The following is a 23645-nucleotide window of genomic DNA, read 5'->3' on the forward strand; positions in this document are numbered from 1 at the left end:
TCCGGTGCGGTGGTCGCTGTCGCGGTGCGTGTTGACGCAGCGGGTGCGTCAGGAGGAGATGTTGTAGAGCATCATCGGAGGCGAGCCGCCCCAGTCCGTCCGAGTCCGGATAACGGGATCCGCTCATGCTCTGCCCGCCCCGCAGCACGCCAGCCCCAGATCCAAGAAGCGAAGAGCAGCGGGGAAGAGCCCAGAGGTAAGAGAGGGGGAGGGCAGGGCGTGGAGGAGGAGAGCCTGTCTGTCATCTGTCTGTAACTCCCCCACCCTTCACACACACACGCCCGTCGGTCTGTCGGAACCGGACAGGAGGAGCAGCTCCGGGCAGCAGCCGCCGAGAGGCGCTGAGGCCTGGAGAGATGCTGCTGAAGAGCCGCTCCTCTCCTCCAGCATCAGCTCAGTGTCTGTGTGTATGTGCATGTGAGTGTGTGTTGTGCACACTTGTCCACATCATGAGCAGTTTTCTTCACTGGTTCTATGCCGTGATGAAAAACAGGAAGATCCCCCCTCCCTTCCCCAGACTTTTTACCTATGGAACCCTTTGGAGTGAGCTGTCCAATCACCTCTGACCTCCTGAGAAGGGCAGAGCTTCACAGCAGAGCTCCAGAGTGGATGTGAAGTCTCAGTGACTGATGGAGGAGCTGATCTACTCCATGTGTGCCCGTGTGTCAGCCTCTGATTGGACAGAGCGTCTGTGGCACTGCTGTCTGTGCTGCAGAGGAGCTTCATCTATCCTTCAGCTGTGTCTGCGAGAGCTCCTGCATACAAAACCCAGTGCTCAAACTCCAAACTCTCACTTCATCTGTTCGTGTGGTTCACACAAAAGTATTGACAGTAATGATGATACTGCAGTATATGTGCAGAAAAACACTAAAGCAGTGAAGTTTTCATGTCAGTGACTCTCACCTGTGCGAGTGTGTGTGTGAGATCATGTGGTCATTTGACAGTTGGATATTTCCTGTTAGAAATAGGAAATATCTTTAACCCGTTCCCAGGAAACAGAATCATCTCTGAGCCATTATTTCAAATTAGAAGTTTTATAAAGCGCTCGTGTTTTATTTTCTGCTGGTCAGTGCTTGTAGGAGTTCATTCAGTGCTTAATTGAAAGTTGAAGGTGTTTGAACGTCAGACTCAGGCTGGTGTGGACAACCTGCAGGTCCTTTTGGACCTGACTACACACCTGCAGGTGCCTCAGCTGTCAGGATTCAAACACACACAAATCAGTAAGAGCAGGATCGTCTGAAATTACTCATTTTGTCTGATTAAATATTTAAAATCTGTCACGGTGGCACAACAGGCCCGCACAAACCCACCTGTATCACCTGCCTCTGTCTTCATTTCCCAGGATGCTCTGGGGTTTCTCAGCAGGCCTGTGAAGATGAGTGTGACATCATGGTTCCTGGTAAGCAGTTCGGGGACTCGACACCGCCTCCCCCGAGAGATGATTTTTGTGGGCCGAGAGGACTGCGAGCTGATGCTTCAGGTGAGGCTGACCTGTGCAGGTGTTCGGGTTAGTAGAAATTGCCTCCCTCTAGGTTGGTCTGAAAAAGGAAGTTGTAATGGTGTCTTGTTTGAGTCGCAGTGAAAGTAAGCAGAAAGAGTTGTATGTGTGTGTGTGTCTCAGTCTCGCAGTGTGGACAAACAGCACGCTGTCATCAACTACAACCCGACCACTGATGAACACCTGGTGAAGGACCTGGGCAGCCTCAATGGGGTGAGCCATACACAACATATCAATACATTATCATAGGTATCCACCAATCAGCAGCAAACACAGGTGGGGGGTGGTGATGCCTAAAGTCACAGGTTACAGTACAAAGATTTTTTTTATTTATTAACTTAAAAAAATTAATTCCACTTTAATTTAAACAGGCAAGAACTGTAAAATCACAAAAGAGTGAAAACCTTCAGAGTGGACTTCAGCATCATAATCAGAAAGTTTCACCTGGACGTTTGTTTGTTTGTTTCCTGCAGACATTTGTAAACGACCTTCGGATTCCTGATCAGACCTACATCACCCTCAAACTGTCCGACATCATCCGCTTCGGATACGATATCCTTCAGACGCACACACGCACTGTTTGTGTGCGTGTCTGTGCGCGCGTGTGTGTTTCTGTGCGTGTGTGTGGATGTCTCTGTGTGTGTGTGTGATAATTTTAAGATTTTTCTGAGCTGTTGTTCACATTCTCACGTCTACGTTCTGGAGAAAAGTCAACACAAAGTCCCAGAGGAGGCCCTAAAGGTTGGTGTTTGTGGGTGTGTGTTTTCTAGTGTACAAATTACTGCATAGAGGGTGTTATTTAATTTCCTTGTTTAACTGCATTTAGTTTGCATTTCCAAAACTACTCAGAACGTCATGAATTTCTCATGACTACACACAGCATGTACAGTACTGTGAGTAAATGCAGTACCGTGAGCACATGCAGTGCCGTGAGTACATGCAATTTGCAGTACCTTGAGTACGTTTGCCTCGTTCTTCTGTTTCAGCATGAGAAGTACAGCAGTCAGCTGCAGATGAGCCTAAAGCCTTCAGAGGGGAAGAAGAGCGACGTGGACGAGCGGGCGAGAGGCGAGAAAGCGCAGAGTACCAAGAGCCTCACACAGGGTAACAATAATACAGCAACAGTACTGGCAGTAAATATACTGTGTAAAAAATGTACTCCTAACAATACTGGGCGTAATACAAGCAATAACACAAAATTTTGACATCACACAGGGTCAAAAATATACTGCACTGTACAAAACATAATGTAACACAAAACCCTGCACCAGGCTTTCTGGTGCAGGGTTAAAAAGTACTGGATCAGGTGTCTGGCCGCTGTGTGTTCCTGTACGCAGATGATGTGTCGCTGTTTGTTCTGATGTATTTTTTACTATAAATCTGCTCGTTCAGGAAAATGTTTTAGTAACGAACCAGAAAGTCGTTTGTTCACGCTCCTTGGGACACTTTGATTGGTCGTCAATTTCACCTATCACACGTTTCTGTGACAGAGGCGCCGGTGTGTCGGCCCACTCCTTTGTATGGCCAGCCTTCCTGGTGGGGAGAGGAGGATTATGGGAGTAAAGTCCAAACCAGCGATGAGCCACATTCAGGTACGCACACCTTAATAAAGTGGAGGAGTGCAGTAAACTGGTGCTGTATAAATAAAGCTAAATGGAGCTGATGGTGCGTTATTGATGATGTTGGTGAGATGTCGTCTCTTTGCCTCTGTCAGATGTTCAGAAAGACGCTCCCTCTGCAGATCCAGAATTTTCTGCATCGCTGTCAGACTGTCAGCCAAAGTCCGCCTTCCCTTCGTACCACCGTGAGCCGAGCTACTTTGAGATCCCCACCAAGGACTTCCAGCACCCTAAGTCCTCAGGCGCGGAGCTCCATGAGATCCCCACCAAAGACACTGACACGCCCCCGGCCCCACCCTCACCTCCCACTCCGACTCCGCCTGTCGTTCAGAGCCACGCCTCCTTTACCATTGAGTTTGATGATTGCATGCCTGGGAAGATCAAGATTAAAGACCACATCACCAAGTTCTCCACTCGCCAGAGGAAGCTGCAGGCTACACCCACCAAGACAGCCATCATGGCCACACCTGCAGAGGTGATGTCAGCAGAGAGCAAGGTGGCTGACTGGCTGGTCCACAGTGATGTAAGCATGATGAAGAGACGCCCACCGTCTGAAGACGTTTACAGCACCAAGAGTGACCTCGCCATGAACATCAAGACCCTGAAAGGTCAGAGTTGCACCTGTGTTCCGGACCATACCTGTGTTTGTCATTCACAGGTAATCGGGGATTATGCTTCCTGCTGGTGATAAAACCTGTCCAGCACTTCATTGTTAACAATTTATTGACACACGGTCCCTGAATCTTCTGATATTTCTCTGATTTTACTGACCCCACTAAACTTCTGTCTTTGTTTGAGGCTATCAAAGCTTCAGTCATACACTTGTGACCATTGAGCTTCAAAGTTCAAAAGCTAGTACTCACTGACATCTTTATTCCTGTCTTTAGGTCACCACCATGAGGATGGGACCCAGAGTGACTCAGAGGACCCAGTTCTCAAAGGAAGGAGTAAATCCCACCACTTGGTCCGCACTGAGCACTCTATGCAATCAGAGCTGTCCCAGGCGTCGCAGCAGGTCATCCAATCAGGCCAGTCCATCCATAGTCAGCTACACCAACCACTGCAGTATGCTCCACCCAGACCGGCCTCTGCCTCACCCGTGGCCCCTGAGAGGCCCCTGTCCCAGAGTCCTCCTAAAGCTCTGTCACCCACCGAATTTCCCAAACAGGCGCCCCCCGAGCACCTCACTCAACAAGCTTTCATCATTGAGTTCTTTGATGACAACCCACGCAAGAAGCGCTCTCAGTCCTTCACCCACAACCCCACCCATGCTGACTCGTACTCCACACTCAGAGCCAAGTTGGAGCGGCGGAAAGGCGGCGAGAGACCGGCATCTGTGCACGGCCACATCCCTCCCACACAGCAGGTGACAGTTCCTCTGAAGGGTCAGAGCCATGGCGGCCCTCAGAGGTCAAGCTCTCTGAAGAGAGAAAAGACTGAGGGGGAGGCGGCTTCGTCGGCTTCCTCGTCTCGCTCCTCATCGGGCATCATCATCCGACCTTTCGGCAGCGTTGGGAAAAAGTCAAAGCTTGCCCAGGAGTTTGCTGCTGAATTCCTGAAGGATTCGGGTCGTAATGACTCCTCCCCAACCAGGGATAAGACAACTCCTCCACCAATGTCTGCACCTCCTGTGATGGTGTCGCCTCATCATACAAGGATCCCCTCCACACAAGAACCTCCAGCTCCATCTTCTGTCTCCTACCCTGCCTCCCCATTACAGCCTCCAGCAATCTCAAAGACCCCAGTCCCAGTCAACATTCCAGGCCCAGCTGCCGCTCCGGTACATCCGTCTGGACCTCCCTTCTCCCCCATGCTGCCCATGGCCGTCCGTGGAGGAGATGTCAAAGGTACCCAGAGGATGGCCAGGAACGAGGAAGACGACAGCTTGAGCGATGCTGGGACCTACACCATTGAGACGGAGTCGCAGGACAAAGAGGTGGAAGAGGCTCGTAACATGATTGATCAGGTGAAGTCCCAGTGAAAACACAGTAAGAATAAGATCTTTGTGATAGTGGTGGGGTGAGGCAGCATTCATTGTTCCTGCTGCTCGTGAAAGGGTGTCTTTAAGTGGTGGTGAGTGCAGGAAAACTGCAGCACAGCACACGTGCTGTGCCGTATGATTCTTCAGCAGGGATGTGGACTTTGATAAAATAACACATCTTATGAGCTTGCAAAGAAAAGCGTCTGGACTTCTTTAAGTTACTTGAAGACGTTTCACCTCTCATCCGAGAAGCTTCTTCAGTTCTAAGGTCAAATGGTGGAGAGTCCCAGATATAAACCTAGTGGGAGTATCCCCCCACAGAGGGACAAAAGGACCCCCTGATGATCCTCTAATTGCCTGAGCCAAGGTGTGAAACTGGGTGTGGGTCCCAATCAGCCAGAGTTTCGGGTGTGTTCATTGTGAAACCTGGCCCCACCTTATCATGCGAATTCCTGAGGTCAGATGGCCCAGGATGTGAGTGGGCGTTAAGGCGTCTGGGAAGGGATCTCAAAACTGGATTATAGATGGCAGAGAGTTGGTGTCGTAAACCCCCGCCTCTGTTCAAAGATGGTCGCTCACAGTGGACATAGATGGCTTCTTTCACTCCTCTTTCAAACCATCTGTCCTCTCTGTCCAAAATGTGAACATTGGCATCCTCGAAAGAGTGACCTTTATCCTTAAGATGCAGATGGACTGCTGAGTCTTGTCCTGTGGAGGTGGCTCTTCTGTGTTGTGCCATGCGCTTGTGAAGTGGCTGTTTGGTCTCTCCAATGTAGAGGTCTGACTGTCTGGAGAGACCAAACAGCCACTGACCAAACGTCTTCAAGTAACTTAAAGAAGTCCAGACGCTTTTCTTTGCAAGCTCCTTTGACTACGATGACCTGGATGACTGAGAACCTTCACAGACAACACATCTTATGTAATGTTGTATTAAAACCCTTGTGTCATCGCTGATTATCTCAGTTTTGTTGTCTCGTCTTCACTGAATCTTCCAGATAGAAAAATGTTTATGAAATTAGAAATGATCCTAGGGTATCTGGAAGTATTCTGATGTTGCCTATCTAAACAGTATCTCTTAGTGATGCACTGACCCTTGTATCCTTCCTATTTCTTCCTGTTTGTTTTTTCTGCCCGTCCTCATGCATGTCCTGTGCTCTGACAGGTGTTTGGTGTCCTCGATTCTCCAGAGTACAGTGGTGTGAACACTGGTGTGTATAGACCTGTGATAAATGATGGAAAGGATGAGCACGCTAACCTGCCTAGTGATGGTAGCACTGTGGACTCATTGCATGGCTTTATCCCATCTTCTATCAGCGGCCCTTCAACAGGCCCCATACAGGTAAAAAAAAAAAAGTGAAAATTTTGAAGTACAACCTGGAGAAACACCTTTGTAGCACACTGTTATCCCAGTGCCTGCACAACCATGTTGTTATTCCCTATTTCTCCTTGTGATATGAATGAAAATGTTGACGTTTGTTTCCACTGATCTGCCTGAAAATGGTGTTGGTCATCATATTTTGTTCTGCAGGTTCCAGCTGCTCATGCTGCATGTCTGGAAGGCCCTAAGTGGGTTTCACGTTGGGCCAGTCTAGCAGACAGCTACGCCGAACCTGGTTCCACTCCACCTCAAGTAGAATGTCTAGAAGGTGAGGTTTGTTAAAAATACCTTAAACATGTTTAAAGAGCACAGAGTACATGTTATCTCAGCTTTATGTTTATGGACCACCAAATGTGATTCCGTTTGTCTACTTGGAGTCTTGAATTTATCAGTAATTTGCAGTTTTGTAAGTGAACAATAAATGTATCTATACACAGTTCAGAGCAATGGATCCATGGTCTTATTTTTACTCCGCTTATTGTTTTAAAACTAAAGTAGTTACGCAACATTAAAGCAACTCATATAAAACGCTGACGTGACTAAACTTGTGTTGCAGATTCACGTCTCATGAGCCCTTCGATGGGAAACTACAGCTACGACAACTCTGAGTCAGAGTCCAGCCACAGCTCCAGGACAAGAAGGCTGCTGCCCCAAGTGCCTCCAGAAAAGCTAGACGGTGTCACCCCAAGCATCATGATTCGCCATGAATCTTACCAAAGCCAGGAACCTCTGGACAGAGCCTTTGGTCCCTCCCACTCAGTTGACTCCACCCAGCGCCTGTCCATTCAGGATGATGTGGACCCAGACAGCCTGAGTGATGCCAGTCGCTCAGATGATGGACCTGTTCAAGAGAAGATGAGGACAAATCAGGTCAAGACTGCATTTGTATCTCCAGGGATCACTGGCCCTCAGCTTAGAGGTCAGGAGAAAGTGTCTCCATCCTCCAAATCCACCTGCTTCTACATTGGTTCAGAAGACCATCCCAGCAAACCTGAGCAAGCCCAGAGCCCAGTACAGTCTGAGAAGACAAGAGACCCCCCAGCAAAAACTCCCCCTACCACTGTCCTGATCCAACATCTGAGTGGATACGAACCCAAGAGGACGGGAGTCAAACCCAACAGCTCTGCTCCAAACCTCCAAACACAGGACAAAGATTCAGTTCCAACCAAAGACAGTTGCACATCATCCTTCATCCGTCAGGAGAGTTTCACCAAAGACCAGCCCAGTGACACTGTCCAGATGAAGAAGCTTCCCCACATCTCCAGCCACCCATCCATCAGAGACATGGAGCAGAGGCGGGAGAACATCCAGGACACACAGTCCTTCCTTCAGGAAGGAACTCTATCCTCTCTGGATGCCAAGTTCCCCTCCTCTGGTTCAGGTCGCAGCTCAAAGAAGGAGGGTTCGTCCAGCCACATGGACGACTCCCTGTCTGGTGAGTCAGATGTTGACACGGCTAGCACGGTGAGTCAAGTGAGTAGCAAAAACACTCCAGTCAGCTCAACTTCTAAAAAGCATCCTCCCATCAGCAGCCTTCAAAAGGAGAGGTCCTCTTCTAGTCCATCCATCCAAGAGAAGGGACAGCAGCTCAGTGCCCGTGAGCGACTTTCTGAGAAACGCCGAAACCAGATCACTGCCAGTGCAGCAAATAAGGCAGAGGCAGCGAAGCGCTTCCAGATGCGCCGCAGTGCCGGGAATCGTGGCTCTCTGGATCTCTCTGAAGGCCAGCAGGGGTCTGGTCCGCAGTGGACCGAAACCCCATCATCTGATCACGAAACGTCCCGTCCATCCAGCCGCAGCAAAAAACTCATTGCCCCTCTTCAGAAAGAAGACACTGGGAAGACGCCCAGGATGGCGACCCAGCAGGTTCTGACACGTTCCAACAGCCTGTCAGCGCCACGGCCGACCCGAGCCTCAATGCTGCGGCGGGCACGTCTGGGTGAAGCTTCAGATAACGAAGGTGCTGAGACTGACCGAGGCTCTCAGAATTCTGACCATATCGCTGCAGCGCCCAAAGTGTCCACCGAGGGGAAGAAGCTGTCCAGGCTGGACATCTTAGCGATGCCCAGGAAGAGGACCGGCTCCTTCACCAACCCCAGCGATACCGAGGCATCCTCCACAGGACGGCCCACTTTTTCCAACCGGAACACAGAGGCTGTTGTCAGCACCAGGAAAACATCGGTGGGTGACAACCGGCAGGCAGCTAGCAGAGGAGGCGGAGCTCCAGCGAAGCAACCTCTGACACGTACCCGTTCGAGCGGAGCCAAGTACGCCGGCAGCGGTGAGTTATTCCTTAATGACCCTGAATGTGAGGGGTTCCTGATGTTTCAGTCAGAGTTGTTCCTCCTGAGTTGTTCTAGGATGAGAGACAGAGGTCGAGTCTGCCGTCACTCAGTCTAATCGCATTAATCATAGGTGTTTCAGTTGCTCCGTCGTCTCCAACAGGTGAGGACTGGTCAGTTTGAATTTTTTGGCCTTTTATTATGGAATAATAATCATGTCATGATAAATGCATGAGCCAAAAAATTATTCTGAGAAAATAATGTCATTTCACTGGTGCAATTAAATTCCTCATGTATAAATTCAACAACCTGCGTGTGTAAGTCTCAGAGCTCCGAGAAGCAATTGCTCATGCCAGCTTATCAAGGTACTAACCGCAAGTCCAATGTGTCCCAGGTGTAAGTGTTAGATAAAAAAAAAAAAAAGTCTGTGCAAACCTGAGTTTGTCAAAAGTTAGTGCGAGCAGCCTCAGCTGACTGGTATGAAACGGCAAACAGACGATTTTTTGCTGATTTCCTCACAATTGTGAGGAAATCGGGGAAACATCCTCATCACGGTCTCACTTTTTGAGCTTCACGATGAGCTGAATTGTTTGAGTCGTATCATTGTCGCAGCTTTACCTTTACAACATAAAGTGCTTCAAGGCCATGGAAATAAAATTGAATTCAATTGAATCATGGTAAAAAGCACTTAAACTCCAAACCCTCCATGAGGACAGACTCTCTGGTGGGATCTGCTGACCTTTGCTGTCATTGGGCTTCACGATGTGGGCTTCATAGATAATTGGCAAACCTTCTGGAGGAAACCTGGTCTTGTTAGGAGAGACGGCATCCATCCCACTTTGGATGGAGCAGCTCTCATTTCTAGAAATATGGACAAATTTATTAAACCCCCCAAAATATGACTATCCAGAGTTGGGACCAGGAAGCAGAGTTGCAGTCTTACACGCCTCTCTGCAGCTTCTCTCCTCCTGCTACCCCCCCCCCAAAAAACCATCTCCATAGAGACTGTGTCAGCTTCCAAAAAGACAAAAAACAAACTAAAAACCAGCAACAAACAACTTAAACATAAACAATCAAAAAGAAAGAACAATACAGTATCCACATCTGAACCAAAGAGTAAAACAGTGAAATGTGGATTATTAAATATTAGGTCTCTCTCCTCCAAGTCTCTGTTAGTACATGACTTAATAATTGATCAACAAATTGATTTACTCTGCCTTACAGAAACCTGGTTGCAGCAGGATGATTATGTTAGTTTAAATGAATCAACACCCCCGAGTCATTCTAACTACCAGAAACCTCGAAGCACAGGCCGAGGGGGCGGTGTGGCAGCAATTTTTCACACCAGCCTATTAATTAATGAAAGACCAAGACAGACTTTTAATTCATTTGAAAGCCTGATGCTTAACATTGTCCACCCCAGCTGTGAAACTCAGAAACCAGTCTTACTTGTTATCATCTATCGTCCACCTGGGCCTTACACAGAGTTTCTGTCTGATTTCTCAGACTTTATATCTAATTTAGTTCTGAGCTCAAATAAAATAATTATTGTGGGTGATTTTAACATCCATGTAGATGCTAAAAATGACAGCCTCAACATGGCATTTAGTCTGTTATTAGACTCAATTGGCTTCTCTCAAAATGTAAAAGAACCCACCCACCACTTTAATCACACTCTAGATCTTGTTTTAACATATGGCATAGAAACTGAACATTTAACAGTGTTTCCTGAAAACCCTCTCCTGTCTGATCATTTCCTGATAACATTTACATTTACAATAATTGATTACACAGCAGTGGAGAGTAGATTTTATCAAAGTAGATGTCTTTCTGAAAGCGCTGTAACTAAGTTTAAGAATATAATCCACCCACTGTTATCATCTTCAATGCCCTGTACCAACACAGAGTAGAGCAGCTATCTGAACGCTACCCCAACAGAGGTTGATTATCTTGTTAATAATTTCACCTCCTCACTACGTACGACTCTGGATACTGTAGCTCCAGTGAAAACTAAGGTCTCTAATCAGAAGTACCTGACTCTGTGGTATAATTCTCAAACACGTACCCTAAAGCAGATGACTCGTAATCAGGAGAGGAAATGGCGTGTCACAAATTTAGAGGATCATCATTTAGCCTGGAGAAATAGTTTGCTGCTTTATAAGAAAGCCCTCCGCAAAGCCAGAACATCTTACTATTCATCACTGATTGAAGAAAATAAGAACAACCCCAGGTTTCTCTTCAGCACTGTAGCCAGGCTGACAAAGAGTCAGAGCTCTGTTGAGCCAACCATCCCTTTAACGTTAACTAGTAATGACTTCATGAACTTCTTCACAAATAAAATTTTTATCATTAGAGAAAAAATTACCAGTAATCATCCCACAGATGTAATATTATCTACAGCTACTCTTAGTACCATTGATGTTAAGTTAGACTCTTTTTCTCCAATTGATCTTTCTGAGTTAACTTCAATAATTACTTCCTCCAAACCATCAACGTGTCTTTTAGACCCCATTCCTACAAAACTGCTCAAAGAAGTCCTGCCATTGATTAATTCTTCGATCTTAAATATGATCAACCTATCTCTAATGGTCGGCTATGTACCACAGGCCTTCAAGCTGGCTGTGGTTAAACCTTTACTCAAAAAGCCATCTCTAGACCCAGCAGTCTTAGCTAATTATAGGCCAATCTCCAACCTTCCTTTCATATCAAAAATCCTTGAAAGAGTAGTTGTCAAACAGCTAACAGATCATCTGCAGAGGAATGGTTTATTTGAAGAGTTTCAGTCAGGTTTCAGAGCTCATCACAGCACAGAAACAGCTTTAGTGAAGGTTACAAATGATCTTCTTATGGCCTCTGACAGTGGACTCATCTCTGTGCTTGTCCTGCTAGACCTCAGTGCAGCGTTCGATACTGTCGACCATAATATCCTATTAGAGCGATTAGAACATGCTGTAGGTATTACAGGTACTGTGCTGCAGTGGTTTGTATCATATCTATCTAATAGACTCCAATTTGTGCATGTAAATGGAGAGTCCTCTTCACACACTGAGGTTAATTATGGAGTTCCACAGGGTTCAGTGCTAGGACCAATTCTGTTTACATTATACATGCTTCCCTTAGGCAGCATCATTAGAAGACATAGCATACATTTTCACTGCTATGCAGATGACACCCAGCTCTATCTGTCCATGAAGCCAGATAACACACACCAATTAGTTAAACTGCAGGAATGTCTTAAAGACATAAAGACCTGGATGGCCGCTAACTTTCTGCTTCTTAATTCAGATAAAACTGAGGTTATTGTACTCGGCCCTGAAAATCTTAGAAATATGGTATCTAACCAGATTCATACTCTGGATGGCATTACCTTGGCCTCCAGTAACGCTGTGAGGAACCTTGGAGTCATTTTTGACCAGGACATGTCCTTCAACGCACATATTAAACAAATATGTAAGACTGCTTTCTTCCATTTGCGCAACATCTCTAAAATTAGAAATATCCTGTCTCAGAGTGACGCTGAAAAACTAGTTCATGCATTTATTACTTCCAGGCTGGACTACTGTAATTCATTATTATCAGGATGTCCAAAAAACTCACTGAAAAGCCTTCAGCTAATCCAAAATGCTGCAGCAAGAGTACTGACAGGGACTAGAAGGAGAGAGCATATTTCTCCTGTTTTGGCTTCCCTTCATTGGCTTCCTGTTAAATCCAGAATTGAATTCAAAATCCTGCTCCTCACATACGAGGTCTTAAATAATCAGGCCCCATCTTATCTTAATGACCTTGTAGTACCATATCACCCTATTAGAGCACTTCGCTCTCGCTCTGCAGGCCTACTTGTTGTTCCTAGAGTATTTAAAAGTAGAATGGGAGGCAGAGCCTTCAGTTTTCAGGCCCCTCTTCTGTGGAACCAGCTTCCAGTTTGGATTCGGGAGACAGAAACTATCTCTACTTTTAAGATTAGGCTTAAAACTTTCCTTTTTGCTAAAGCATATAGTTAGGGCTGGACCAGGTGACCCTGAATCCTCCCTTAGTTATGCTGCAATAGACGTAGGCTGCCGGGGGATTCCCATGATGCATTGAGTTTTTCCTTTCCAGTCACCTTTCTCACTCACTATGTATTAATAGACCTCTCTGCATTGAATCATATCTGTTATTAACCTCTGTCTCTCTTCCGCAGCATGTCTTTTATCCTGTCTTCCTTCTCTCACCCCAACCGGTCGCAGCAGATGGCCGCCCCTCCCTGAGCCTGGTTCTGCCGGAGGTTTCTTCCTGTTAAAAGGGAGTTTTTCCTTCCCACTGTCGCCAAAGTGCTTGCTCATAGGGGGTCATATGATTGTTGGGTTTTTCTCTGTATCTATGAAGCGCCTTGAGGCGACTTTTGTTGTGATTTGGCGCTATATAAATAAAATTGAATTGAATTGAATTGAATTGAATTGGAAATCTCGTCAGATTTCTGATGCTGCTGAGTCTGTTTGTATTACCGTGGAAACAGCATCAGCTCCCTTGTTATGAACAGGAATTAGGACACAAACCCAGATACCAGCTGCAGCCCAGAGCTTCGCCCTGCAGACACTTTAATCTGATGTCCTGTCACATCCACAGCCATCCAAACATGCTTACTAACGCTCTGAGGCAAAACCTAACGCTGTGTAGAGTTAGACAGAAGCTCTGGATGGATGATGAACAGCGCCTTTGTGCAGCTGCTGTGGTTATTTGGCACAATATAAAATAGTATTGAAGTGAATTGAATAATTTCATTTTTTGGCCCTTGATCACAAAGAGCTGAGATGCGAGGGTCAGGGTGATCACTGATGAAGGCTCACAAGGATCAGATGTCAAACTTCACCTGAGATGTCAAACTTCACCTGAGAGTCTGAGGTTTCTGACTGAATGATGGCATAGCGGTGCTCTCTGGAAGTCATGGTTGGCTCTTATCTGAACCTCGTGTTAAACAGAATCTCGTAGTTGAGGTTTGCGGTTTCTCACGACCGGCTGTTCTCAGGTTCCCGTCGCAGACAGAAGGGCTCGGACTTCTCTTCTTCCTCTGATGAAGAATACGAGACGAGTGGCGGTATCTCCAGAGCCAAACGCTCCTCCCATCCTTCCACCTCTGACCAGACGCCACACAGCCACCGGACACCCGCCACCAGGACCAAGTCTGTCTCCCTGGAAACAGAGGAGGATGAGGATCAGAACGACGTTGACCCGTACCAGAACTGGTCCACGCACAGCGCTGAGATTGCAAAGTAAAAGCACTGTCACATGTTGACACGTGTGCCACGGTAAGGTGATGTCACTCACGTCTCTATGGTGATCATGTGTTTGCGTTTCCCCTGCAGGCTCAGTCAGGACCTGGCTAAAGACTTGGCCATCCTGGCGAAGGAAATCCACGACGTTGCTGGGGATGGGGACTCGCCGAGCTCCGGCATGGGCACCACCACGTCTCCCAGCTTGCTGCCCAACACGCCAGCCTCCACCATCTCCGCCAGGGAGGAGGTGGGCCACAAAAATCCCTCATAACACTCTCACTACACACAGGCCATAGAATCACTAGCAGGCAGGGTTAGCAGCAGGTGTTGTGTTGCAGTGTCTTCAGGTTTTGTTTATTAGCTCAGCAGAGGTCAGTGCAAGCTCCAGTGTTCCCACTTCAGATGCTGGTCTGACTGGGAGGAAAAGCCTTCGTCATGCTTCGACTCATTGTTCATTTCTCTGTTCTGCTCGCAGACGCCATCCTGTCCATACTTATGGGGGGTCCGACCATCTCAGGTGTCTGACTCATCCCTCCTCGTGCCCTGTGATTGGTTCCCCTGCCATCACTAATCCTAACACTCCCTTCTCATTGGTGTTGTTTTATTTATGTTTTGAAAGATTATTGATAATAAACTGCTGAGGCGGTGCTGAACAAACCCGAGCTGGAACAAGTGCCGAGGTGTGTCAGAGCAAGGACTCGAAGCCCCCCCGAGGGTCTGCTGAGAGCAAAGAGCTCTATAAAGAATATGACCTGAGGCCAGGTGACAGGTGGCTTCACCTGTGCTACTTCACACTCCCTACATGAGAATAAAACCGTTTCACAGCTCGGCACGCTTCTTTGGATTCTATGGTTTAACAGTGGCAACCAAACAGCCTGTAGGGCCCTAACTGCCACCTTTTGGCAGTTGTAACACATTACACCCTCCAGGTGCCAATAAAAACAAGATCAGAAGTCACGACCCCTGTAGTGGAAGCCTGTTCTCTCACTTTTCACAGCCAGCCACCACATTTAAGGCTTTATTGTGTTTTCTATCGGCTGTTTCACAGATTTGCCAGATACTCCACCTGTGGTCCTCTGCGGAAAGGAGCTAATGACAAACCACAGAGTGTGAATCAGAGAAAGCAGTTCTTCATCACAGAGAACAAATTTCCACAGCGTACCATTGGGTGGCTCCGTCTGACATGCCCTCATAAACAGACGAATAAAACCCCTACGCTCTGAAGTTCATACCTGTCTCAAACAGAGTCCGTCCCCTCTCTCAGGTGACTGAATCAGATGTAAGAACCTGAACCTGCCCCAATGGTGTCGGTTCCTGCTCGGTGTTGTTTGGTGCTCACTCAGTGGTTTTGATGATAATCGGGTCCATCGGCCTCCACCGTGAATGAACTGGTGTTACTGGTTTTGGAACAGTTCGTGAAGCCGTGGCTGGTGCCCAGCAGGGTTCTCCCGCCCTCCTTCGCCTCCCCGTGGTCGTTACGCTCTGTCTCCCAGCAGCACTGAAATTCACTGCGCACGCTGTTGCCTCCACCATTGCAGCTGCATGTTGACTTGGTGCATGCGTTCACAGAGCACCGCCATCACCGTCTAGCTGGTTTCATCACCGGAGTCAGACTCCTTTTATTCTCTTTCCAGCTGGTCCAGCGTATCCCTGAGGCCAGTTTAAACTACCAGAAGGTTCCTCCAGGTTCTGCTGCTGTCTCGGACCTGGACGCAAATATGAATGAGCCAGAGACCGGTTCTAAGCAACGGCGTCCGTGGAACCGCGAAGAGGTCACTGTCTAATCCCTCTGAGGCTACGTTCACACTGCAGCTTGTAGCGCCACGGTCATGTTCATGTGTAATTAACAGACCAGTTAACGCCAAGGTGTGTGTGTGTAACCCATCGCACTGACCATCGTCACACCCAGATTTAGCTTTGTTTTAGCTGGGACGAATAACCACTAAAATGACTGTAATATTTAGGTTTTGATTAGTGCTGTCAGTGTTAATCTTGTTAAAATGACGAGCTAGCATGTTAGCGCGGTTAGCTCGTTAATGCGTTAGCGCCGTCCAGACCCATACACAGGTCTATCTGCGTTAACTCGCTAACGGAGATTTGCCGCGTTAATGTGGTTATGGCCTTAACTTCATCTTAACAAGATTAAGGCTGAGAGCACTAGTTTTAATATTGTGGTCTGCTTACTTCCGGAGGAATTGGGACAGTGGTACACCACAGCCTGAAACATGGATGTGCGTGCTGTGACACTTCCTGTAGTGACCATATTTGAATGGGACGGAGGTGCTCCAAGTGATCTGCTATCAGGTGTTATTTAGGAGAAATTATCAGCATTAATGTGTTTGTTTTAATACAGAGTCCATAAAGACTGACTCAGTGCTGCCTGTGCTGGACATCAGAGGAACTCCAGCTTCATTTCTCAGCCCTGGCAGGTGCGTCAGGCTGAGGACTCTAGCTGTGCTATATGCTCAGATAGTATCACCTAGAGGCTGCAGGGATCATTACAGCTCGCACCATGCAAAGGTCAGACTGAAGCGGGGCTCTAGACAAAGGCACTGTTATCCATTGTTTCAAGACTAGAACATCATGCAAAAGTAATGAATCCCTACATAGCTGCCGTGTGAACATAGCCAGTGTGATCGTTACCATGACTACAACTGCTGCAGTTAGTTTTGGTGTGCTGGGAAATCAGGATGTAACCTGCTGGAGCCACGTGACGGTGCAACGCTGGCTTCATCTCCTGCCCTCTGCATGTCCCTCTGAACTCTTTCAGGTGATTCTGGACAACCTGATGCTGAATCCAGTGTCTCAGCTGTCTCAGGCCATCCGGGAGAACACAGAGCAGCTGGCCGAGAAAATGAAGTAAGGAAGCACTGACACCCCGAGGCTGTAGCAGCTCAAACCTGAGAAATGTTGGGGATGCTTAAAAGGATCCCTTTTCATCAATATCTTTTTAGTTTGTACAGAAATGACCACCTCCTCCCATTCAACACGTTTACCCAAACCATTCAGTCCAAGTGCAGCCTCTCTCTGGGGGAACAGCTAGTTTCCCCTCACAGTGAGACAAAGATTTAAACTTCAGACCACAGATGTAAAACGAGGATGATTTCTTTGGTTCCCTTCACTTGCTATCAGGCTTATTAGGTGTTCAGGTGTCAGGTCCGGTTCGGTATAGTAAGGGGCACTTTTGGGAGCTGTACCCTGTGGTTTCTGAATGCTGGCGCTGACTCGACAGTGTCTTCCTCTCAGAGTTTTGTTCCAGAACAAGGCTGAGGTCTGGGAGGAGATTGAGGCAAAGATCAATACTGAAAATGAAGTCCCCATCCTGAAGACCTCCAACAAGGTTCATCTCCATATTTATTGGCTGATTTAAACAGCACAAAAGCAACTTCATAGAACATCTGGAAACCTCAGTTTTCTGTTTCCTGTTGCAGGAAATTACCTCCATTTTGAAAGAGCTGAGGAGAGTTCAGAGGCAGCTTGAAGGTACGTTCAGGTTTGGATTTGTGTGTTTTGTCCAGTTTGAGTCTGTCAAATCCAAAAAAAATTCAGGGACAGGGTTTTTTAAACTTCTAGTGAAACAAGAAGTTCCAGAACTGCCTAATAATTGAGCTGATGAACAGTGCTCAACAAATTTATTACACCACACAGTGTAAGATTTATGGCACAGCTGCCCTAATTAACAGTATTATTTATCATGTTTTATGTTTTTCTAATGGTTAATCCACCACTATGCTCATTTAACTGAAGTCATTTCAGTGCTAAAATATCATTACTGTGCCTGACTCAGCAGAACATATAGTAAAGCAAAATTATTGTTTTTTCTTTTTTAAATTAGGATACCAAATTATAGAATTTATTTACAGAAAATCAGTTTTAGTGGTTGAATGAATGTGGAATCATTCCTGTGTGTGTGAATTCAGTTTATCTACCTCATAACTATTAAACGGCTGTCGTCATTGTGGTTTTCAGTTGAATTGAACTTTTAACTGTGGTTCTTTTTAATGTTCTCTTTGTGTCCAGCACATTCCTGAGAGTACAGTGCTCAGCATAAATGAGTACACCCCACTACATTTGTCAGAAAACCTTTAGTTTCCTTTCAACATTTTCTATGAGATACTATACTACAAAATACTCCCACAAATGTGGGCCATTGATTGCAAACCAGTTTTGTTTATTTACACACACAAAAAAGTTATTTTCCTACAAAATTCGAATTAACAGGCATTCAAGCACAGGGAGTCTAATGATTCATTTAAGAGGTGTCCAGCAGACAGGTGACTATAAAAGGGCATTACTTAACAAAGAAAAGCCCTTTCCATTTCATGCTGTCAGCAGTGGCTCCACGTGGAAGAGAAATGTCACAAAATCTGAGAAAGGAAATCATTTCTTTACAAAAAAAGGTGAGGGCTACAAGAAGATCAGAAAAGCTTTACATTTCAGCCAAAATACTGTAGCAAAAATGATTCAAAAATTTAAGAAAGATTGAAGTGCAACCATTGTACAGAGACGTCCAGGCCATCCACGGAAGTTAACATCTCGACAGGAGCGTCTTCTGATGAGAAGGGTTGAAGAATATTGCCATGCAAGTTCACTTCAGTTAGCTAAAGCAGTAGAAAGCCAAACTGGAGTTACCGTTTCATGTGACACCATACAGCGCACGCTGCAGAGGAATGGCATGCGTGGGTGTCGTCCACAAAGGAAGCCTCTCCTAAAGCCCATGCACAAAAAAGCACGCCTAGAATTTTCTAGGGCCCATGCTGAAAAAGATGAAGACTATGGGGACTCTATAATCTGGAGTGATGAGACAAGGCATTGTAAAGGTGAGGATTTCAAAGAGAAATGCATGGTGCCTACAGTGAAACATGGTGGTGGCAGTGTCCTTATGTGGGGCTGCATGAGTGCTGCTGGTGTTGGGGAGCTGCATTTCATTGATGGTATCATGAACTCAACAATGTACTGCTCTATACTGAAGGTGAAGATGCTGCCATCACTGCATGCACTTGGTCGTCGTGCACTTTTCCAATCCAATCCAATCCAATTTTATTTATAAAGCACTTTAAAATACCCAGCACAGGAACAAAGTGCTGTACAGAAAATAAGTTAAAACAATAGAATAACAGAAAACAGCAAAATAAATAAATAAAACACATAAAACATAAAATTAAAACAGCCCTATGTTAAAACAAAAACAAGATAAAACGGCATCGAATCACCTAAAAACAACTAAAATAAAAAAATTAAAAAAACCAACATCTCACGTGGTGTCAAAGGCCAGGGTAAAAAGGTGGGTTTTCAAGAGTGACTTAAAAACAGATAAAGAACTGGCCTGTCTAATCTCTAAAGGAAGCTCGTTCCACAGTTTTGGAGCTGCTACAGCAAAAGCACGATCTCCTCTAAGTTTACGCCCAGTCCTGGGTATCTTCAGGAGCAGCTGATCAGCTGACCTGAGAGAGCGGGTGGGTGTATAAAGCTGTAGCAGCTCAGAGAGATACGATGGGGCTAGGCCATGGAGAGCTTTAAAAGTAAATAAAAGAATTTTAAAATGAATCCTAAAAGAAATGGGCAGCCAGTGAAGTGAAGCTAAAACAGGGGAAATGTGCTCAAACTTTCGAGTGCCTGTTAAAAGACAAGCTGCGGCATTTTGCACCCTCTGTAGATGACTAATATATGATGCGCTGACCCCAATATAAAGTGCATTACAGTAATCCAGCCGAGTGCTAACAAAAGCGTGGATCACTGTCTCAAAGTGCTGCCGTGAAAGAATTGGCTTTATTTTTTTTTGCCAGCTGCCTGAGGTGAAAGAAGCTAGATTTCCAACACAACAATGATCCAAAACACACATCTAAAGCTACTGTTGCATTTCTGAAGAAGAACAGGGTGAAGGTGATAGAATGGCCAAGTATGTCTCCTGATCTGAACCCAGTCGAACACTTGTGGGGTATTCTGAAGCGGCAAGTTGAGCATCACTCTCCGTCCAGCATTCAGGCTCTAAAAGAGGTTATTCTTGAAGACTGGAAAAAGATAGATGTTGCAATATGTCGCCAATTTGTTCATACCATGCCTAGAAGACTTGGTGCCGTCCTTGAAAATCACGGTGGTCATACAAAATTACTAGATGTAGTAGTTTTTGTTGTGGGGTCTATTCATTTTTGCTTTAACCAATTTGAGTAAAACTGAAGATTTTGTGATCGAAGTTATATTATTAACCTTATTTTCATGTTATGGAGTTAAACAAGTGTTCAATAAAACTCAGCCTTGTGAAAATTTGGGAAATTGTTCTTAGGTTCATTGAGCTACTGATTAAATTCGTACTTTTTAAAGGGGGTGTACTCACTTATGCTGAGCACTGTACATCTTATAAATCATCTCAGACTCTATCTGAAGTAGACTCATTGGCCCTGGTGTGTTATTTAATATTCTTGTAATGTTCTTGTTCTAGTTATAAACACGATTGTGGAGCCTGGTGGCGGTCTTCAGGCAGCAGCCAGCGCAGCATCCCTCAGTCAGACTCGACCATCCACAAGGGAGAAGAAACCCAGCACCAAACCTCGCGGAGCCCCCAACACCAACGAAAGCACCAAACGACCGCCTCGTGGACCCGATGGGGCCCACAACATGGCCTGAGCAGGCCACTGTAGCACCTCTGGAAAGTAACTGTGCATCCACCAGTCCCTGCCTCTGACTGTAACACTCAGATCCACAACTCAGTGCTGACTTCAGCTGTAAATGTGTGGTTGGAGGCTGGTGTGGGTTTGTGGCGGGCCTGTTTGAGGTCTGCCTCTAACTTATCATCCATTCGCAGCAAGAATGGATATTTACAAAGCTTCTGACAAATGCCGTGCATCAGTGGAATTTTTGGTCTGAATTTATTGGTTTCCAACCCAGAGTTTGGTTGACGTTGGTTTCCAACGTCAGAGCAATGTGATGAGGTGATGATCTCGGTGTCCCACAGGTCATAGTTGTGAACTTTCAAGGATGCAAATTTTAAGTGAAATGCTGCTGTGGACCAGAACCACATGCATCGTTTCTAGCAGAGTCCTCTCACATGAATCCTTGCCTGTAAATACTGCAGCTGTGAACAGACCTCAAACACGCCCCTTCCCTGTCTACAGGGAGCAGCTCAGTCATGCTCCTTCCGGCTGTTACCGTGACGACCCGTCTCCGGTGTGTGTTTGTTAGGGTGGAAGAGCTGCGGCGTGTGGATGCACTGAAACTGTCCAGAACTAACTCTCATTCGTGGTCAGTGTATGTCTGTAGAACTGCTTCCACTTTGCACAAGCTCAGCAAACGTAGTCAAAGCTCCAAAATGAAGCAGCCGCTCGCGCCACCGTAGTACGTGGATGATGTACAAACATATACCGATAAACTTTGTGCTTTGATAATCTGTTGTTGCGTTGCATTTGAACAGATAGATTGTGTTGCTGTTTTTATGTCTGTATTTATGAAGAGAAAGCCGTAGCTTCCTGTGGGCTGTGCAGACAGGAAACGGAACCCTGAGCTCAGCTGTAGAAGAAAAAACTATGTAATGTTGTGTTTCCTGAATGTTTGGGTGCTCCGCTGCCTGTCCCGACACGCTCAGCCTCATTTTCTTTTGCCATCTTGCCGTAATTGTGCTTTAGCTTTGAAGCTGTGTCAGGTTATGCTGAATGATCAGACTTGTGCTGGTCCCTGAACGCATCGCCTTTCTACCTAAATTGAAAGAAATGCGATGACCAGACTCTGCTCTGTTTGGCACGCTGGTTTCTGATAGAAAGGCTCGCCCCTTAACATAGTTCAGGGTCATGTGAAACAAAGGAATGCTGAGGTGTTCTCCACAAGTTCTGCCTCACTTCATTATGACACCTCATGTGTTCTTGGTAATGAAATGAGCTGTAAGGCTGACACGCCGAGCTGTAATCGCAGACCGCAGACGTCTGTGGAAACAAAGCTGCAGCTCTGATCAGAACAAGCCACCGTCCATTTGCCCCGTCCTGATCTGTGAGGGCTCAGAGAGTCCAGTTTGACAGCGTTATGTCATGAGCACAGGCTGTATTCCTGATGATGAAGTGTGGACTCATCAGCTGAGAAAAAACTCGACAATGAATTTTTTTCTTTTCGAAGCTGCTCTGTCAGAGAAGCTGCAGACTTGGTTCCGGAGTTCAGGACTGACACTCTCCGATTGATGAACAGCTCGTGTCCTTTATCTCCTCGTTTCAGCTGACTCTGCTTGCTGAGTTCTGCTCGTCTGTGAGCAGCATGAGCTGCTGGATCAGGCTCACCTGTGATACATCTGTGTGTTGTGGACTTGACTGTGTAACTGCATTCATCTGGAGTGTTTATGATCTTTGAATTTCTTGTAAATTTCTTGTTCGGCTGCGTTAGAAAAGTTTATATGAAGAAAGTATTTAGAGTTTTACCTGTGAGAGCACTGCCTGCTCTCAGAGAGGCGGAGGATGGCGCGTGTGTGTGTTTTTGTTAAGGCATCTGTGTGGGTTGTTGAGCGCGCTCAGTGAAACCCTCTTGAGCGATTAGCCTAGCTTAGCACAAACCCTGGAAGCAGAGGGAAAGTGTTAGCATAGCTCCACAGGAGGAAGTTTGCTGTGTGAAGACATCATCAGTGGGCGGGGCACACACGGCATGCCAGGAGCTCGTTTGCGTTGAGAGGACAGCAGAACCAGCCAATCATCTGCCAGCTGCGACTCTCAGGACCAGTGCAGGCGAGTGGCAGGCAGGTGATGTATTAGACGGGTCTGTGTGGGTCCAGGATTTATCCAGCCGCAGAGCTGTCCTGCACCTCTTCAGGAGGAATTTGCCCCAACACGCCGTTAGTGGGTGTGGTCTGTAGAGAGGGTGAACAGTTTAAGCTAGGCTCACATCACCTTGTGAACTAGGAGAGCCGAGAAAAAGACGACTTCACTGAATCTGCTGGAATGTGCGTGTCTGAAGAAGCTGGACTTTTATTTTGTAAGGTGCATGTTTCCTGTAGCTTGCGGCAGGTGAGAGTTTGAGGCTGAGTCACCAAATGTGCACTTTTTCATTGCCGAACGCCTGTGAGGGCAGCTGGAGCTGAGCTTCGTTTGCTCGTGGTGTTTTGGCACAGCCTTCCAGAATGTACCGATTCATCGCCGCCCACAGCAGACACCTGATTGGCCATTGCTGTGATGATGTAACTGCTGCTGCTACAGGTCATTTGGGCTACCTGCCTTTGTGTTTTACTTTTGTTACAGTGCATGCGGCTGAGAAGCAGCCAGGCTGTAGAAACGTGTGCTCACGTCTCATCGACCGTTTCACATGTCTGACGGTCCTGCGGCCGCCCACGGCCTTTCTGTCCACATATCTGAAGCGTCACGCCTTCATCATGACGGGATTTCTTTTATCACCATATCATTTGTAATAAACTGATCTCATGCAGATGTTTCTCTGTGGTTTTTCGATGCTGTGAAAATTGAAATGAAAATAAAAACCAGAACCTTAGACGGCCTGTGCTCGATGTGTGGCTGAGGTCAAAGGTGATCATGCCCAGAGGACGTGACATCGCAGGAGGAGCTTCAACCCAACATGTGATTCTGCTCATACTCAGATCGTGTACAAACAGGTGCATAAAAGATCTCCTCGTCGTGTAAAAAGTCACATGATGTTTATTCACTTTCAAAATA

General features: G+C 46.5%; 1 protein-coding gene across 4 annotated transcripts; it reads left to right on the top strand.

Moving 5' to 3' along the window:
* Window positions 1-48: 48 nt before the first annotated feature.
* Window positions 49-23463, top strand: cep170bb (centrosomal protein 170Bb). Of its 4 annotated transcripts, XM_084952620.1 has the most exons (20): window positions 51-196; window positions 1343-1480; window positions 1622-1711; window positions 1972-2050; window positions 2181-2239; window positions 2485-2602; window positions 2989-3090; window positions 3213-3725; window positions 4005-5083; window positions 6261-6437; window positions 6627-6744; window positions 7033-8757; window positions 13764-14007; window positions 14101-14257; window positions 14486-14527; window positions 15645-15782; window positions 16781-16869; window positions 17257-17350; window positions 17442-17493; window positions 20450-23463. In XM_084952620.1, the coding sequence occupies exons 2-20, from the start codon at window positions 1376-1378 to the stop codon at window positions 20632-20634; spliced, it is 5166 nt and encodes a 1721-aa protein (XP_084808746.1). In that variant the 5' UTR covers window positions 51-196; window positions 1343-1375; the 3' UTR covers window positions 20635-23463. The 4 variants fall into 4 exon arrangements, 3 of the variants coding, with proteins under 3 accessions (XP_084808746.1, XP_084808744.1, XP_084808745.1); XM_084952618.1 differs by lacking the exon at window positions 14486-14527 and having other exon boundaries at window positions 52-196; XM_084952619.1 differs by lacking the exons at window positions 14486-14527; window positions 15645-15782 and having other exon boundaries at window positions 52-196.
* The last annotated feature ends 182 nt before the right edge of the window (window positions 23464-23645 follow it).

The sequence above is a fragment of the Perissodus microlepis genome, chromosome 15 (genome assembly GCF_051167445.1).
Source record: "Perissodus microlepis isolate ML-2025 ecotype Zambia chromosome 15, ASM5116744v1, whole genome shotgun sequence".
NCBI classification, from domain to species: Eukaryota; Metazoa; Chordata; class Actinopteri; order Cichliformes; family Cichlidae; genus Perissodus; species Perissodus microlepis.

What these genes read in the sequence shown, in the direction of transcription:
- cep170bb (XM_084952620.1), top strand. Translation starts at nt 1,376, where the DNA reads ATGAGTGTGACATCATGGTTCCTGGTAAGCAGTTCGGGGACTCGACAC. An exon ending in CATCATCCGCTTCGGATACG is followed by an intron (nt 2,051 to 2,180) that starts ATATCCTTCAGA and finishes GCTGTTGTTCAC; the next exon opens with ATTCTCACGTCTACGTTCTG. An exon ending in TCCTGAAGACCTCCAACAAG is followed by an intron (nt 17,351 to 17,441) that starts GTTCATCTCCAT and finishes TTCCTGTTGCAG; the next exon opens with GAAATTACCTCCATTTTGAA.